Source organism: Cervus canadensis, chromosome 12, assembly GCF_019320065.1.
Source record: "Cervus canadensis isolate Bull #8, Minnesota chromosome 12, ASM1932006v1, whole genome shotgun sequence".
NCBI classification, from domain to species: domain Eukaryota; kingdom Metazoa; phylum Chordata; class Mammalia; order Artiodactyla; family Cervidae; genus Cervus; species Cervus canadensis.
The window spans coordinates 1,787,655-1,805,432 of NC_057397.1; the positions used below are offsets into that span (position 1 = coordinate 1,787,655).

The window sequence follows — 17,778 nt, forward strand, 5'->3', positions numbered from 1 at the left end:
CAGATTTTTGACTGCAGAGGAGTCTGCCCCGAACTCCCAGGTTGTTCACGAGGTGAAGTTGCTCAGTCGTGTCCTACTCTTTGCAACCCCATTGACTGACAGTAGCCTACCAGCCTCCTCCGTCCATGGCATTTTCTAGGCAGGAATACTGGAGTGGGTTGCCATTTCCTTTGGTCAACTGCATATACAAAGTGAAATTAGAAAGAGAGAGTGTTGCCAGATTATGACGTGACTGACTGTGCCGTTAGGCTAATTCTAGGCCTGAGCTCCCTGTTATTGGGAACCTTACAGGTGTGTCTGAATACTGATCTCCTTAGCTCTTCAGCTAGCTGGGTCTGGTCTTGGGCAGTCAGCTTACAGTGCAGGCAGCCTCTTCCATTGAGCTCCGTGTGCCTTACATGTACTATAATTTTGTGTATGCTTCGATGTGCAAAATCTTGGGAAGCTCAGCATTAGTCAGTAGGCTGGATTTGTTTTAAAATTGTAAGTTAGTCTGAAAAAGATTCATTTTAGAAGCAGCTCTACTGGCGGTATAAGAGGGAGTGCTGTTTTAGACCACTTCAGAAGCCATCCTCAAGTCTACATAAGACAAGATAAAAAATTCTGAAGGATGGCTCTCTTGAAAAATAAATGTGACAGTGTACAGATGAGGAAGGTTTTCTTAGAGACATTAAAATTGAGTTTAGAACATTTTTTTTAATTAATTGATATTTTAATTGAAGCATAATTGCTTTACAGAATTGTGTTGTTTTCTGTCAAACCTCAACATGATAGAACATATTGAATAGAATTGATTAATACAAAATTGGAAAATTTCGACTGGAAATGGAACTGGGGGTATGGAGGGCCAACTTTGAAGTTCTGTACTGATTTTTGGCTCTTCAGGTGTCAGCGCCCCTACCTCCATGTCATTCAGGGGTCAACTGCATGAAACTGAGTCCATCAATTTTATTTTTTAAATCTGTTAAAGTCTGAGAGCACACTGCTTTATATATTTAGTAAAAGCAAAAAAAGACAAACTCTCTTAATTTTCTGAAATTTTTTGAAATCTGAAATAACTGGAATTTATACATGGTACACCATTTCTAACTAGGAAATAATGGGGGAATTTTTTTTTTTTTTTATTGTAGATGAAGATCGACTTTCTAGAAGGAAGAGTATTGTGGACACCGTATCCATTCAGGTGGATATTTTACCCAACAGCATTCCTTCTGATGATGTGGTAAGTTGCTGAAAGTTTATGACCAAGTACTGTCTTGAGATAGACATCAGTCAATTTGAAAGAGCTTTTTGCCCCTCTGCACTTTTAGGAGCAAATACAACTCTGAATTATTCCTAAATAAGCAAAATTGTTAGTAGATGTTAATTTGATTTAGCTTTGAACTTGTAATTTACAATTTATTTTGCTGAATTCATTTCAGACACTTACAAAGATACATAAATTTAATATTAAGTGTTATGGTGTCACTCACATTGTAGTAAAAGAAACCATAGAACTAAGCTTTTTTAATAAGTAAGAACTTATATAAGGCCTTTTATTAAATAAATAGGCCCTCTAATCCTATTTATTTTAAAAGATTTATAAAACATAAGTTGTGAGAATAAATGGGATTATACACTCTCAAGTGAAGCCAAATACCCACTACTTTTAGAAAGTTTAAAAATTTCACCTATGAGAGAATTTTTTTAATCATTTTGGAAAGTAAATATAACATTTAATGTAGGTTAAACTGTATCAGTGACCTGTATACTCTTGAAGGAGTTATTTGAAATATCATAGATTTAATGTTCTCCTCCTGTTTCAATAGAGCACAAGAGTGTACCCTCCTGAGTTATAGGAAGAAAAAGCAGCCAGTATTCTCTAGGACTTATCCACACAAATCAGCAGAGAATTTTTTGATAGTCAAGTAAAAGTGCCGATGTGCCAGCATGTCAAGTCAGCCTCCTCCTTGTGGTTTATCCATTGTTTGCTTCCTAGGTATTTCATTATTTCTCTTGGTACAGTATAAATGATTAAAAGAATATCCATATAAGAAAAGGGGAAGGAAATTGTCTGACTTTGTGCTTTCTCAGCCTCCTCTCTCCCTCCTGCTTCCATTCCCTGTCAGTTAATTTGTCTGCAGGAATTAAAACTATTTGGTGGCCAGGGTACAGCCAATTAATTTATATCTTTCAAGCTTTTTAGCTCCCTCTTACGTAGAATTAATCAGTTTTATAAAGAAATTAACTTCAGAATATTGGAGTAGTTTGAATAAGCTGTTGGTGTTCATTTTGGAACTTGGGGCCTCAAGGTTGGTTTAAGTTTTCTTACCAGTTTAAGACTCAAGAAAAATCATCTTCCCTAAATTTCACCTCTCCAAAGACATTTTAATTTTTACACGTTATTAGCAAGGAAGATGCCTTGCTAAGTCTATCTTTAATGATTATGAATTTGCTGATAATACCTTTTGAGGGAAGAAATTCATCCAAAGCCTTAATTTATATGTGTCAAGAGTGCAGTCTGTTTTATTGACTGTAATTTTTCCCTTTGCCCTTTGTTAACCATCTTTATTTCTCCTAAAAATACATATTTAGCACTTGAAACTGTTGCAGAGAGTCAGTTTATTTTAGTAAAATGAATTGAAAAGACATTTGCATGAAGACTTAGTATAGGAGGAAGATTCTTGAGCATGAATTTTACATTAAAAGTTCATTAATACATATGTTAAATTACCAAAGATCCTTTTGTTTTATCTTTGCTCTAAGTATAAATCCTAAGTCAAATACACCTCACCCTGAGTATTTGAAAAATTAAGTATAGTTTTTAGTTGAGCACATTGGAGTTTCAAACTCATTTACCGTTGTGGTACCTAATTTTGTGTGTTAGGAATGGTGGTTCAGATACCAGAAGACAGAATAACGGTACCTTTTAGGCTAAAACCAAGTAATTTCATTGTGTGGACGGGAGAGATTTTCATCAGTTAGGTATTCTCCAGTTAATGGTGTAACAAAATATCAAGCTGAGAATACATATATTTGCTAACAGTGAATCAAATTAAAAACTGCTCATTTGAAAAATCATTATTTCATCAAAATTATGTGAAATTATATATACATAATCTCATATAGTCCTCAGATTATATTTGATACCTGCTTTTAGAGCTTGTAACTTTTTTATTGTTGTTGTTTAGATGGAGATCATAGCAAAACTGTTGTTTTTCCCTAGTTATGGCTCAGCTTATTATTGATCTATTAAAATAAACTGGTCCATTGCGGTATGTCAGTTGTAACATTTGCAGTTCAAGGTTTAACCCACTGTGAATCCTTAGTGAACTTCTCCTAAAAATTGCCCTATATATGTATAAAGATACCTAAATTAAATTAAAGAATTAAAGAAGATAAGTGACTAAAATAGAATAGAGGCATATCTGCTTCCTGAAATTAAACGATCAGCTTGACTAATAGAATAAGGCACCACAGGCAAGACTGTGATCTCTGGTGCTTGCTGAGCCCCATCAGCATGACTGATACACATAAAGAATATAAGTAAAACCTGAAACCATGACTCAGTTCTTCTCTCAAAAAGATAATAGTCAGTGCTTGATTATTTGGGGAAACGGATGGGAAGTTAGACATGTTAAATTTGGAGTACAAATTAAATTTTTTATACAATATTAAGTCACTGGTTGGCTGAGAAGGATTGTCACTTTTTCTAGGACAAATAGCAGATCTTTTATACATACATGCCTACTCCTGCCTTTCCCCCAAGTACAACTGAAGGAACCTCTGTGTGTGCTAACAGAACAAGAAGGCACTCATCAGTGAAAGTGACGTCACAGCCAGTCTGGTTGGGAAAGGCGTAGCAGATTTTACACAGGCTCAAGGGCATTGTACAGTCTAAGCGAGAGTTACAGGTCATACGTGAGGCCAAAGTCATAACGAGTAAAGGAATGTTGGAACTCCTCCAAGAGCCTACCTTTGTACCATTTCCCAATAACTGTAGCACAACCAGTGTTTTCTATAGATTTGGAACAGACTGTGGTTTGCTTGAGCACCAAGGCTTGTATTTAGCAGCTACTTTGTATGAAAAATATGAATCATTAAACATTAGTATAAAGAAATTCCTCTTTTTTAAAAAAAAAAAAAACGAAAATTCACAAAAGGCAAAAGTGGGAGACAGAATTGAAGCCAAGTTATGGAACATTTCATCCCCAGGCCGAGGGCTTCATGTGTACTCCGATAGGAAATGGCAACACGTTGAGAGTTGGGCAGTGTCGTTGTCAGAGCTGGGCTTTCGTAAAAAGAACCTCAAACGTGTGACTGAGCTACATTGGAAAGAGGAGACTGGAGGTGGAGAGGCCAGACAGGAGACACCTGTGGTGGTTTGCACTGAGGTTGAAGCGGGTCTGGGGTAGCCAGGCTGGAGACGAGGGAGAGGTCAGGGGAGGAGGAGGTGCCTTTCTTAGAGGCATGATGGAGAGGACCAGCAGGGGACTTCAAGGGACTCGGAGGAAGGAGGTAAAAACAGGACGGAGACTGAGTGACCTGAGATGTTTCCATGCTGAGGAATGCATCCTCATTCTCTAAAGTAAGGAAAACAAATAGAGAAGAGTTATTAGATCAAGTCCTTTAGCTTGTCACTTACCCATAATTGAACAGCTAACAGGTAAAAGTTCTGTGTAACAAGGATCCTGACCTTCTGGCTTCTCCTGTGTTCTTTCTCCGGTGCTCTAATTGTTTCTCAAAAGTCTAAAAGTCTTAACCAGTTGTAAGAACAACTTTGAAGTACTAGATTGCTTCTAGATACAAATAATTAACCAGCCAGAGCCTAATCTTGTATATCTGCTCCAAATATCTAGAACAAAGCAACTGAAGATTTCCAAGTTTAATCTGACTTCAACTAGAAATATGAGCCTTCAGTAGAAAAACTGAGGTAGTGAAACTTGCTGCTTGAATTCCAGCCAAAGCCTTTGTATTACAGAAAAGCTAAGGTGCAAAGCATGAAGTCTTCTGCTTTCATTAGTCTTTTTGCCTTAGACTTAGCAAAAGGAAGCTCATGAGCTAAAATTAGGGATGACCAGAGTCCAAGGCAAGTACTCATATATCATTTCTTAACTTTTATTGAGATACTATAGTAACTGGATATATTATTCCTCCTGAAAATGTGTTAGTGCTACAAAAAGTATTCCTGACTTTTTATATAGCACAAACATGGCTCAAAACAGGAGAGATTTGAAAACTTCAAGTTAAAAGGTGTTTTCTGGAGAATCAGACTTGATGGTTGACCTTAAAAGATCCAGAATATGATTATTTTAAGATGTTGGTTAACTGTACTCATTGAACACTTCCCAAAGTAGTGATTCTTGCTTTTAAACCATTCAGAGTTTCTGATTATTTCATTTTTGATTTGTAAACATATATGTGGTACCAAAATTATAGAGAGTATAGAATACTTAGTTCTCCTTTATTACACAGCTGAAGCTGCATTTATACATAACCTCTGCCTTGAATATTAGTTGGGTTGCCTTAAAGGGTGCTAGTTCTGCCAGCCCAGCATCAGCCTGTAACCTTGTTTGGGGAACCACTGTGGTGTGTGTGTGTTAGTCGCTCAGTCGTGTCCGACTCTTTGCGACCCCATGGACTGTAGCCCACCAGGCTCCTTTGTCCCTGGGATTCTCCAGGCAAGAATACTGGAGTGGGTTGCCATTTCCTTCTCCAAAAAGGCTGATGAAAGTGTGTGAAATCAATATGATAACCGTACTTAGCAGCACAGTCGCAATAAAGCATCACCACTATGGTAGCCTATTGTTAAAACCAAGGAAAACATGATGATTATTTGATACTGTGGAGTATAATCATGAATCCTTCCCAACACAAAGAAGAGAAAATATTTGTAAAAGGTCTTAGATGACTTGTAACTAGGTAAGGGTGTCATTTATATTGACCTTTCTTAACCCTTTATTTTACTTAAAATCACTTTTCTCTAGGTTAGTAACACTGAAGAAATCACCTTTGAAGCACTGAAGAAAGCAATTGGTAAGATTTTTGCTTGTTCAGTTCAGTTGCTCAGTCGTGTCCGACTCTTTGAGACCCCATGAATCTTAGCATGCCAGGCCTCCCTGTCCATCACCAACTCCGGAGTCTACTCAAACTCAAGTTCATCGAGTCGGTGATGCCATCCAGCCATCTCATCCTCTGTCGTCCCCTTCTCCTCCTGCCCCCAATCCCTCCCAGCATCAGGGTCTTTTCCAATAAGTCAACTCTTCGCATGAGGTGCCCAAAGTATTAGAGTTTCAGCTTCAGCATCAGTCCTGGGTGTGACCTTCCAATGAACACCCAGGACTGAACTCCTTTAGGATGGACTGGTTGGATCTCCTTGCAGTCCAAGGGACTCTCAAGAGTCTTCTCCACCGCCACAGTTCAAAAGCATCAATTTTTCGGCACTCAGCTTTCTTCACAGTCCAACTCTCACATCCATACATGACCACTGGAAAAACCATAGCCTTGACTAGACGGACCTTTGTTGGCAAAAGTAATGTCTCTGCTTTTTAATATGCTTCTAGGTTTGGTTGTAAACTTTCCTTCCAAGGAGTAAGCGTCTTTTAATTTCATGGCTGCAGTCACCATCTGCAATGATTTTGGAGCCCAAAAAAATAAAGGCTGACACTGTTTCCACTGTTTCCCCATCTATTTGACATGAAGTGATGGGACCAGATGCCATGATCTTAGTTTTCTGAATGTTGAGCTTTAAGCCAACATTTTCGCTCTCCTCTTTCAGACTTTCATGCAAGAGGCTCTTTAGTTCTTCTTCCCTTTCTTCCATAAGGGTGGTATCATCTGCATATCTGAGGTTATTGATATTTCTCCCGGCAATCTTGATTCCAGCTTGTGCTTCCTCCAGCCCAGCGTTTCTCATGATGTACTCTGCATATAAGTTAAATAAGCAGGGTGACAATATACAGCCTTGATGTACTCCTTTTTCTTTTTGGAACCAGTCTGTTGTTCCATTTCCAGTTCTAACTGTTGCTTCCTGACCTGCATATAGGCATATGTTGCTTGTTAACTTTCCTAGTATTTTACTAGCTTATCTTTATCTCAGTACTTGTTTAGATGCCAGAATTACCAGAGGCAACATGGCAAATGTATATACTGTTGATTTCTCTATAAATATAGTATCAGTTTATTAGCTTACATTCTTTAGGTTTTTGTGATTGTCCTGTCTTGTCCTGGATAATTATTTTCCTTTGTACAGACTGACGTTTCTAAAACTATGAAAGCACATCACTGTTTATTTGAATGTCACCCTTATTTGGTGGCCAGCATTCAGGCTGCATGAATTTGTGAGAAGCAGTCAGTGTATTTCCTTTTATAAGAAATGGGCAGATGAAAATTCTGAAAATTATGTAGAGTCGTTTTTAGTAGGCATATAGCAGTGTAATTAGAGGTGTGTTTCCAATGGGGTAGCAGAAAGGACCTGGCAGAAGTTGTCAGTAGGCATTATCACGTTAGTTCTTGCTATTTCATCAGTGAGAACACTGAGGCAGAGAAATTAACAACTCTCCTGAGACCACATAGCTAGTAAATACCAGAGCCAAATCTCATACCCATGTCTGGCTGACTCTGATCTTTACACTTATCTTTGCATAAAATAATACTCTTGATTTTTCTCCTTTCGCCTTTCTGGAAATAAATTTTATCTCATACACTTCGCCTCTTCTAAAATTTTTTTGAATGATTCCTTCAATTAAGTATTAATATAAATTCCTGGTGGCTAATGATGCTCTGATCTGAATTTATTTCTAATTGGTAAAGCAATAGAGTGTGGAAATTGACTTTCACTATAGAGAGTGGAAATTGGCTCTGATTTTAAGAAATATTAGAATAAGAACATCATTATCAAGGGACATGAAACACTCTGGTACCCATCATACATGAAATAAAATCTGACCTTTTTCAGCTTAATCTTTTAGAGGATTTTTTTTCTTATTGTATTATGATATCAGATTTGTCAAAATAAAATTGAATTTACTAAGCAATTTTGAACACCTATTATGTACGAGATACTTGGAGACATTTAAATATTGATAAGGCATGTTGAGGAATTTACAGTTTGGCAGTGTTGTCAGAGTATCTTTGGTCCCTTGGAGCCCTAGGGGAGACTCTTTCAAGAGATCCTCAAGTCTAAAAGTATTTTCTGCATAACAGTAGGACATAGTTTGCTTCTCTGCTACATGTACTAACATGAATGAAGGCAGTGGCCTCAGACTGGTCTGGTGGTCATCGCATTCTTTGATGCCACACACTCCCAGTTATTTAGAGGATCTGCAGAAATCAGTGGAGCAGTATTCCAGATGACCATTGCATGATGTTACAGAATCATGCATGAGTAGAACTCTATTCAAAGTGTAAAACAGACCAATAAATGTTAATATAACCAATTGTAAAAAGTTCATTAATAAAGCTTCAGATTCCATATTGCAACTAACTTTTAAGAAACTACCACTTGTCATATTTTATTGTAGAAGAAATAGCTACAATTCTGTAAAAAGGCTATTAAATTACTCTTTCCCAACATATCAGTACATGCTTGTGTGAGTTTAGTTTTTTCTTTATATACTTCAACCACAATAACATATTGCAATGCATTGAATATTTGCAAATAGAATACAGCTGACTTCTATTAAGTCAGACATTAAAGGGATTTGCAAAAATATAAAACAGTGCCATTCTCTTCACTAAATTTTCACTTTAGAAAATATGGTTATTTTTTCATTAAACGTTTATGTTAATGTATAGTGGTTTGAATTTTTGATGAATTTAATGAATATTTTTAAAGTCTCATGTTTATATTATAATACAGAAATTATCAAGTAATGTAACACATAAAGGAGTCTTGAAAGCAGAAAGTTTGAGAACTGCTGGACAGATTTGCCGCCTGCAGGCCAAATTTGGGTGGAAGCATTATTTTCAGAAATTGAATTTGAATAAAGACCAGAAATATATGCTCAGCTTGCCCAAGTCTGTTTTTCTTACTGCTTTTACTGAGCTAATTTAAAACATTTATGTCTCCTGCCTGACCTCTGGCACATTTAAGCTTGTGGCCCTGGGCCAGTGAACGCCTAAGATGTGATCATAATTCTGTATTACATTCACTCAGAAGAAGTACATAAATTCTACAACTTTGTTAGCCTGGCACAATTTCAGAGGGGGTGGGAAAAACTATTTCCTTTCTATATGCTACTTCCCATTTTTTAAACTAGCTAATTGTTACCTAGTTTGTGTACCTGAAGAGCAGCTTTGTTTTAAGAACCTTGAACAGAGTGTGTTTTGCCTTATGAAGTTGTTGACCCACTGGGTTGTTAAAGTAGACCATCAGTAACTAAACCATTAATTAGCCTTCTTTCAAATTGTTAAGCAAATAGACACGGTTATTATATCAGTAGTATCAAAAAGACAGACCACTTATTGTTCTATTATCTTTGACCAGACCACACATCATTTTAAGATAAAAACAGTCCCTTTTCAAATTGTGGAAGATAAATGGAAAAGACTAAACCAATATGGTTCCACTTGACCATATCTATATTTCAGTCATGCCATTCATTATCAGATTTAGCAGACTTTTTATTTGGTACCTCATATGTGCAAGGGCATGGTTATAAATAAAATAATCATCTTCAGGAAGGGCCTTGAAGTTGCTTGACTTGTAGCAAGTTGTGCTTCTGCTTTTTTTGGTAAGAGAGACAAAGATAGTCTATGAATAAAAGGGTTTTGTGCGGTGTAATTTTGAAGTCTTTTGTGTGTGCTCTCTGGCCTCAACTAAGACATTTCAGGGGGTGTTACACATTTTGCTTTTTTCCCTAAACAAGTAGTCCTGTAAATTATCCTTATTTTTTATGTATAGATCATTTGTTCTTAGGGTCGTTGGCAATGTTCTGTGAAATTCTGTATTCCTTTTAATGGTTTTTTTTTTTAAACATTTCTATAGATACCAGTGGAATGGAAGAACAGGAAAAGGAAAAGAGGCGTCTAGTGATAGAGAAATTCCAGAAAGCACCTTTTGAAGAAATAGCAGCACAGTGTGAATCCAAAGTAAGTGAACACATAGTGAAGGCGGTGGGGATGGAGTTTGATTTTTGTTGAAGCTTTTCGTGGTAATTGATGGGTAGATTCTAAGCTTTAGGCAAGTCAGTAGAATCCACAAGGTAGTGGATTGGCTAGGGACCAAAAACTGAAGATGTAGCTATGAAGCCTTAAATAAGTTCTTGTGTGGTACAAGCTGATTGAAATGACAGATCCCAAATTAAATGTTAATGATTTTTGTTGCTTTGAAATTTTTTTTGCAGTGGTTTTCAATGATTTTGCTGTAGCTATTTTGTTCTGTATGTGTATCAATTTATTTTTACCAGTGAGACTAGGAAAGGAGTGAAGAAAAACTTCACATTAAATTCCAGTGTCTGAGAGAAAGCCAAGACAGTAAGCATTCTGCACCATCAGCTTAACAGTTGCAGTCGCGCTGCGTCCTTGTGCTCTTACATATGGACCCTGCGAGAGTAGTGGGTCCATGGTTAACATTTGCTTTCTCTCCTTCGTAGGCAAATCTGCTTCATGATAGACTTGCTCAAATATTGGAACTCACCATACGGTAAGGGTTTTGGTACTACAAGATGAATAAAACAACAAACAGAAACTATTAGACCCCTATAAATTTCTAGCTTTTAAGTAATTCTGCTTTTCATTGAGAGTAAACCCAAGATCATATAGATATCTTTGCCTTAATAGTTTTTCTGTTTACTGGATAGTCTGATACCATTTCTTAACGTTTTTCTAGCTTTCCTTTTTAGATCACTTAATTGCTTTTAAAATGGTTCTATAAAGACAGGGCTCTCCTGTTGGTTCAGTCGGTAAAGACTCCGCCTGCAATGCAGGAGACCTCAATTCAGTCCCTGGATTGGAAAGATCCCCTAGAGAAGGAAATGGCAACCCACTCCAGTATTCTTGCCTGGAAAATCACATGGACAGAGGAGCCTGGCAGGCTACAGTCCATGGGTCGCAAAGAGTCAGACACGACTTAGCCACTAAACCACCTTATGGACATTTGAGTAATTGGAAGACTTATTCTAGTGATATGTTTAACAAGGTAGTTTCTCAGATTTAATCATTTTGACCTATAAAAACTACTGTTTTGTATGGTTCAACCTCATCGTTCTTCTGGGACCATAACAATTCTGCCTCTGCAGGTGGCTCACTTGAATGATCAAATGTCAGTTGAATTTTCCTAGGTTTGAGTCCTGTTACTAATTATAGTCGGCCCTCCATATCCATGGGTTCTGCATATTCAAATTCAACCAACAGTGGGGGGAAAAAATCCCAGAAAATTCCAAAAAGCAAAACTTGATTTTACTAAATGCTGACAACCACTTATGTAACATTTGCATGGTATTAGATATTATAAATAATCTAGATATGATGTAAACTATAAGGGAAGATGTGTTGTATAGGTCCCATGCCAATACTGCTCCATTTTATATAAGGGACTTGAGCACCAAGGTTTTGCTCTCTGTGGGTGGTCCTGAAACCAAAGCCCTGTGTACACCATTAAGCAATTGTATTTTATGCTCTGCAAACGTAAGGTATCTAACACTGGTTATTCTGTGTCTGTTGTTAAGTAGTGAAGCCCATGAGAGAGGGAGGGAAAAACTCCAGGTTCTGTCTGAGGAGTGAGTTTGCACCTGTTCTTAGGTTGACTCCGTGTGGAGACTGCTCTGTGTACACAGTGGCACAGTGAATGAGCCATGCATAGAAGCTACGCTTCTGAGATTTTTTCCCCTGCATGTTTCACATTTTCAGCTTGATTAAATTAGTTTTGCGTCAAACCTTGTAGCCTATAAATAGAATAAACGGGTAGATGCTCAGTTGACTTGCTTTTTTTCCCCCCAGCCTTTTTACTGCCTTCCTATACAAGGCACCTTTTCATCAGTAGAACATCTCATTCCAGGCACTTACCGCCACGCCACCCCCTGCTAAACTGAGAATCACTCCTGTAGAAAAGTTCAGAACAGAGACTCAGACTGAACTGTGCAGTGTGCTCCATACCTTAGACTCGGTGAAAATCGCTAGATGTGGGCACTTACACAGCCTACAAGTTTTCGTGCTTTTCTGTCTATAGGAAGGTGGGAGGGTCTGGGCTCATTGAAACTGCTCCTGGAATGTGCACCTTGGCCGTGGGGCCAGTGTCTAAAGAGCAGAATGCTTTGCATTTCTCCCCGTCCTGAATCCCCCTCAGGGCGCACAGCTGTGGGAAACAGCAGTGGCTGATGGCTTGACCTTGTAGAATGGGAATGGCAGGCAGCATTCCCTGTCTGCAAGGCTTTTGTTGCCTCTTAGTTGTCATAGTAAATATCTACCTGCTTTGTATCTGTTGTTTTTGCTAATCCTCACCACAGTCCTGAAAGTTAGGTAGATGCTGTGTTTTTTTATTTTCCAGGTAAAGACACTGAGGCTTAGAGAAGTAAAGTAACTTGCTGAAGTTTATCCAGCTAGTGAGTGGAAAAAATCGAAATTCAAATCTATAACTCATGTTCTTGACAAGAAATATTGCTAGAGACCTCTATGTTACATTTAATCCCACTATCATAACTCTGTGGATTTAGTATTTTAGAATAAGTATTATGACTAACTCTCTTTCATTGGTACTGCAACTAATAATTTGCATTTATTAAACCTTATTGCTACTAGTTATTTATTGAAAACTTGTGGTATTCTAGGCACTCTGCTGAGTGCATTCTTTTATGTAGTATTTACAGCACATTTAAAAAATATATAATGATTATTTTTACTTTACACATGTAGAAGCAGATTCAGGTAGATGTTCGGTAATTATCCAAGGTCACCTAGTTAGGAAGTAGCAGTCCTGCGTAGTTTACATGATGCAGAGAAATGAAGCAGGCTTCTTAGTGTATCTTCAGGTTTTCCGTTTCTATCTGATACGTTTCCTCCTGTTAATTTGCCTCACTCTAACTACCAGATAGGCTGCCCTGGTGGCTCAGTGGTAAAGAATCCACCTGCTAATGCAGGAGACACACGATTGACCCCTGGGTCGGGACGATCCCCTGGAGAAGGAAATGACAACCCACTCCAGTATTCTTGCCTGAGAAATCCCAGAGGAGCCTGGCGAGCTACAGTCCATGGGCTCACAAAGAGTCAGACACAACTTAGCACTAAACAACAACAACCAACTACCAGATAGAAAAGTGAGTTTGTGCTCGTGAGAAAAGAAACAGAATAAGCAATATTATACCTCAGTTTCCCGTGTTCCTTCATTCATTTTGACCTTAGTACAGTAAGGAAAAGAAATGACAAGAAATGCAAAGAAGCAGAAAAATACAGTAAGAATAAGCAGCCCCACAGATCAGTTATTGGAATGAGTAGATAATGATCTTAAAAGAACACACACATATCAAAGAATTTAAAGGAAAAAAATAATGTATATTTTAGGAGAGAACTGGAAACTCTGAAAAAGAACCAAATTGTAGTTCAAGAACTGGGTGATACAGTATCTGGAAGAAGAAAAAATGTCATTGGATGAACTTAATAGTATATTGGACATTATATAGAAGAGTCTGCATATATTGCTCATAGGAGTATAAAATGGTACAAACACTTCACAAAACTTACGAAGAAGTTTCAGTGTCTTATGAAGTTAAACATATACCTGCTTTTGATCCTGTAATCCCATTTCTCAATATTTCCCAGAGAAATTAAAATGTTAGAATGTTTTAGCAGCTTTTTTCTTAATTACGAGATATCCGTGAACAGGAGAATGGAGAGCTGGTAGACAAATAGTGGTGCCCTTGACACAGTGAGATATTGTTCAGCGGTAAAAAGGAACACATGGGGTAAACTTAAAAGTACACCAGGCAGAACAGGTCAGACAGAAAAGAATATAGCTTGAGTTGACCCTTTCTGTGGCTATATGGACCAAGTGTATGCAATTCAAGAATGCGGGACACCAGTCTTCAGCGATAGAGATCAGAACACAGTCAGTGTTGGAGATGTGTGAGCATGTGGAGTAAAGAGGAATAGATTGGAGACACCAGGGAACGTCTCTGAATGGTGAAAAGTGTCATCTTTATCTGTGGTAGAGATAAGAGTTAAGTAACAAATCGAGGAAAAGCGTTTGTATCATATGGCAAAAGATCAGTTTCCCAAATTGATAAGAGAAAAATGAATAGAAATACAGGCAGTAGACTCAAATAGACAATTCATTTTCAAAGAAACACAAAATGAATACTAAGTATGTCCCGTTAGTAGTAACCCAAAATGTGAAAATAAAAATAGAATGAATTCCCTTTTGCCTACCAGAGTGCCAAAGATGAGAACAAGAAAGAACGATTATACCCAATATTTATAGTGGTTTAAGAGAATGGTGCAGCCAGATGTTGAAAGTATGAATTGTGGGGATTCTGACAGTGTGTACCCGTCTCAAAATTGTGAATCTACTTTGATCCAGAAACTCTATGTGTAAGACTATAAACCAAGAAGGCAGGATAAAATTATGTATATGTAAGAATAGACCTGTCAGCCTTATTTATAATAATGAAAAATGGAAATGAATGTACTATCTCCCATGGAAATAAATTAATCATAATATATCTATATATTGAAGTACCATGCTGTGGTCATCAAAAAGGTTAATATATATATATATATTAATACTAAAAGATTTTTTACTACTGAAACAAAGCAAGCTTACATGAGTGGATATGATGTGATCCCATTGTTAAAATTACATATATTCAGAGGAGAAGGTCTAGTTCAGTCTTAGAAACAGCGTAGTTCCACTGTGATCTTTGCGCCACGCCCCCTTGCAGCTGGCCCGCACCTCTGTCACACTGGTCCCGGTGGTGACAGAGCCTTACCCTGCTGTTGGCAGGTGGTGATAGGGACGCTGTGTGGAGTGAACAGCTTTTCCACGGACCTGTTGACAGAGCCTCGTTCTTCTCTTACAGTCCTCCTCCCAGTCCGTCGGGAACGCTGACCATTACTTCTGGGCACGCCCAATACCAGTCTGTCCCAGTCTACGAGATGAAGTTTCCAGATCTGTGTGTGTACTGAGTGGCTCATGAAAGACCTCAGCAAAAAGCCTAAAAACTCAGGCCAAGCTGATGTTTCAGGGTTTACTTTACTGAAAATTATTATGGAATTTATCTTTAACCAAATGCTTGGCATACCAGGTTAGAAATTTTGTAGCTATTATGATTTAGAGTACTTCTGAAGATGGGTTTATGCCATGTTAATTTTTTATTTTTAGTACCTGTTGGCTTTTAAAATTGAACATATATTGGTCTCACATTAATTCATTGTTAAATAGTATATTTAAAGCCTTTCACAAACATACAGTTAAAAAGTTAAGCCTTCCAGAGTTGAAGATGTATGAAGTGTCTAGTGTATTTCTTAAACATCTAGGCAACTGCTTAAAATTAGAACTGCTTTTGTTTTTGTCTGCAAAAGCGAAAACATACAAATATATTAATCTTGGGGCTGTAAAACTGTCCTGTGGCTTTTTGTCCCCATGTTTTGGATGTTGTGATCGGCATCCTTCTGTTCGTTCACTTCAATAGTTTGTGACTGTCATTCCTCAACTTGTCTATGGTAATGACATTTGCTGAGTAATAGTCCTAGAATATGACCCCAAAATCTCCATACGTCTAAGTGTCTGGTTCTTGTAATACTGTGTTTTCTGCCAAAAGTTTGACCATTCTACTTGAGAGTCTTAGAACTTAACCTTGGAGTACCAAATTGTGCAATATTTTTTACATCATAAGATGTATTTAGTTTACAGACTATACTTTGAAATTATAGTAGTATTTTTGCTGTGGCTCCATTAATTAAATGAGCTATATATTTAGTATAGGAAAAAAAGACATTTAAAACAGCTACTAGTTCACCTGTGAAGAGTGTGTACATTTTAATTTCTCCTGAGAACACATTAATTTACATTTTTATATGGTGCATTGTTTTAAATCCTTACAGTCAAAAAAGTGCCCCAAATGGAGTTTTAGCTTGTAAGATTTGAACTGTAGCTTATATGCATTTCTGTTTAGGATTCATGATATTACATTTGAAAAGAGTGCCTATGGGTTTAGCCATTAAGTGTGCTAAAAGGTTGTCAGTTTAAGCTCGTGTTGATTTAATAAGCTACCAGGATTACATGTGCTGACAAACACACAGTGTTTTCTTAAAATTATGTACATTTTAGTGAATTCCATCACACAGCAAAAATGAACAACTTTCTTTGCAGCTCTTATACAATTATTTTAGGACATTTTTATAAAATAGTCTGTTTATAATTCTACCTTTTCAGGTTTTTGATTCCTTTTTACATCAAACAATATACATATCACAGATTATGACCCAAAAAACAATTGAATTTTAGCTTTAGCTTTTGTTTAAAAAATCACAGTGAAGAATGACTTTGTGTTTACGATTATTTGGGCACTTTCAGTAGAAACAAGATAGAACAAGTATACTCGAAATTTTTTTGAATATTTAAACCAAAGTACAGCATTCTTGAAACATCTTGCAAAAGATTCTAGTCTTTGAAACCTGTCAAGCATCCTTGGTGGTTTTTTCAATGTAGAGAAACAACATTGTTTTCCAAATAATAGTGCGGTCACCACTGGGCTTAAACGGCCCTATTGCAGCTATCACTGTAACTTTAGCTCCTGACCAGGTAAAAACGTTTCAGCATTTAATAGGCCAATTTTTATGTTTTTCTTTATTTTTCCTTTTTTTTTTTCTGTATTTTTAAAGAAAGATATTAACTCGATTGTGAAAAATCTAAGCAGGGGGACATACAAAAACAATCATCATCCACTTGGATGTCATTTTATAGATTAACACTGTGTGCTTTTGTATGAAAAATATATATAATTTAATAGTATAAGAAAAGAAGATATATATTCATTTGCACTCATGCAAAACAAACTTTGCTGGACAAAATTTCATGTTTCTCTGTGATTTAAAAATGCATGTATAGCATGTGAAGGAAAATCATTTCAGTTAATGTTTATCACATTTTTCTTGTGGTCTGTTTGTAAACAGTTGATTTGGGTTGGGGGGGGATTTTCTTGTTGTAGTTGTTTTTAAATCACAGTAGACTTCTGTATATGCTAGATTACTGAACTGCTCTCATTAACGATTCGTAAGAAATGTGGGTTCTTGTCCTTGGCTTGCTGTCCCTTCCAGGAGATTGCAGGAGATCATGCAAGTCATAGGTATGCGTGCTATTTTAGTATAGCCGGTTTGGGTACTGAACATTTAGGATGTATTGAAGTTCACTGTATTGCTATATTTTTGTAGATATTTAAAACTCAATAAAAACAGTTCATTGTTCTCTCTCTGCTGTATACTGTTGCTTATTTCATTCATTTTTTTCCTTGACATTGAATAGTTAACATTTAAATGTTCCTTCTAGACTTGTATTGTCTGCTTTATATATAGAGTCATTGGAATTGACCTGAATACACACACGCACGCACACACGTGCACACACACTCTTCCTTAATGGTTCTGAATTCATTTTCTTTAAGAATCTTAATTCTGTACTTTACCAGCAGTTAACTTCCTCACAGCATTTTTTCTTCTGCCTGTCTGAAAAGGGGACTAATTTGTTTTATTTGTGCCAATGTATATACTAAATGTAATTGAGTACAAATGTAAATTAATTGAGTTTTTTGTAATGTAAAAATTCACTGTGCAATTCATACGTAAGCAATAAAACAAAATCTAATAACT

At 36.9% G+C, this 17,778-nt stretch overlaps 1 protein-coding gene across 5 annotated transcripts in view; it reads left to right on the forward strand.

Moving 5' to 3' along the window:
• The window catches only part of EFR3A (EFR3 homolog A), a 79,920-nt gene extending 62,539 nt beyond the window's left edge, over nucleotides 1-17,381 (forward strand). For all 5 annotated transcript variants that reach the window (XM_043483156.1, XM_043483159.1, XM_043483157.1 and 2 more), the window contains 5 exons: nucleotides 1,131-1,222; nucleotides 5,967-6,015; nucleotides 9,968-10,071; nucleotides 10,575-10,624; nucleotides 14,991-17,381. In XM_043483156.1, coding sequence (XP_043339091.1) covers nucleotides 1,131-1,222; nucleotides 5,967-6,015; nucleotides 9,968-10,071; nucleotides 10,575-10,624; nucleotides 14,991-15,096 — 401 coding nt within the window. In that variant the 3' untranslated portion in view covers nucleotides 15,097-17,381. The remainder of the gene's footprint in view (nucleotides 1-1,130; nucleotides 1,223-5,966; nucleotides 6,016-9,967; nucleotides 10,072-10,574; nucleotides 10,625-14,990) is intronic.
• The last annotated feature ends 397 nt before the right edge of the window (nucleotides 17,382-17,778 follow it).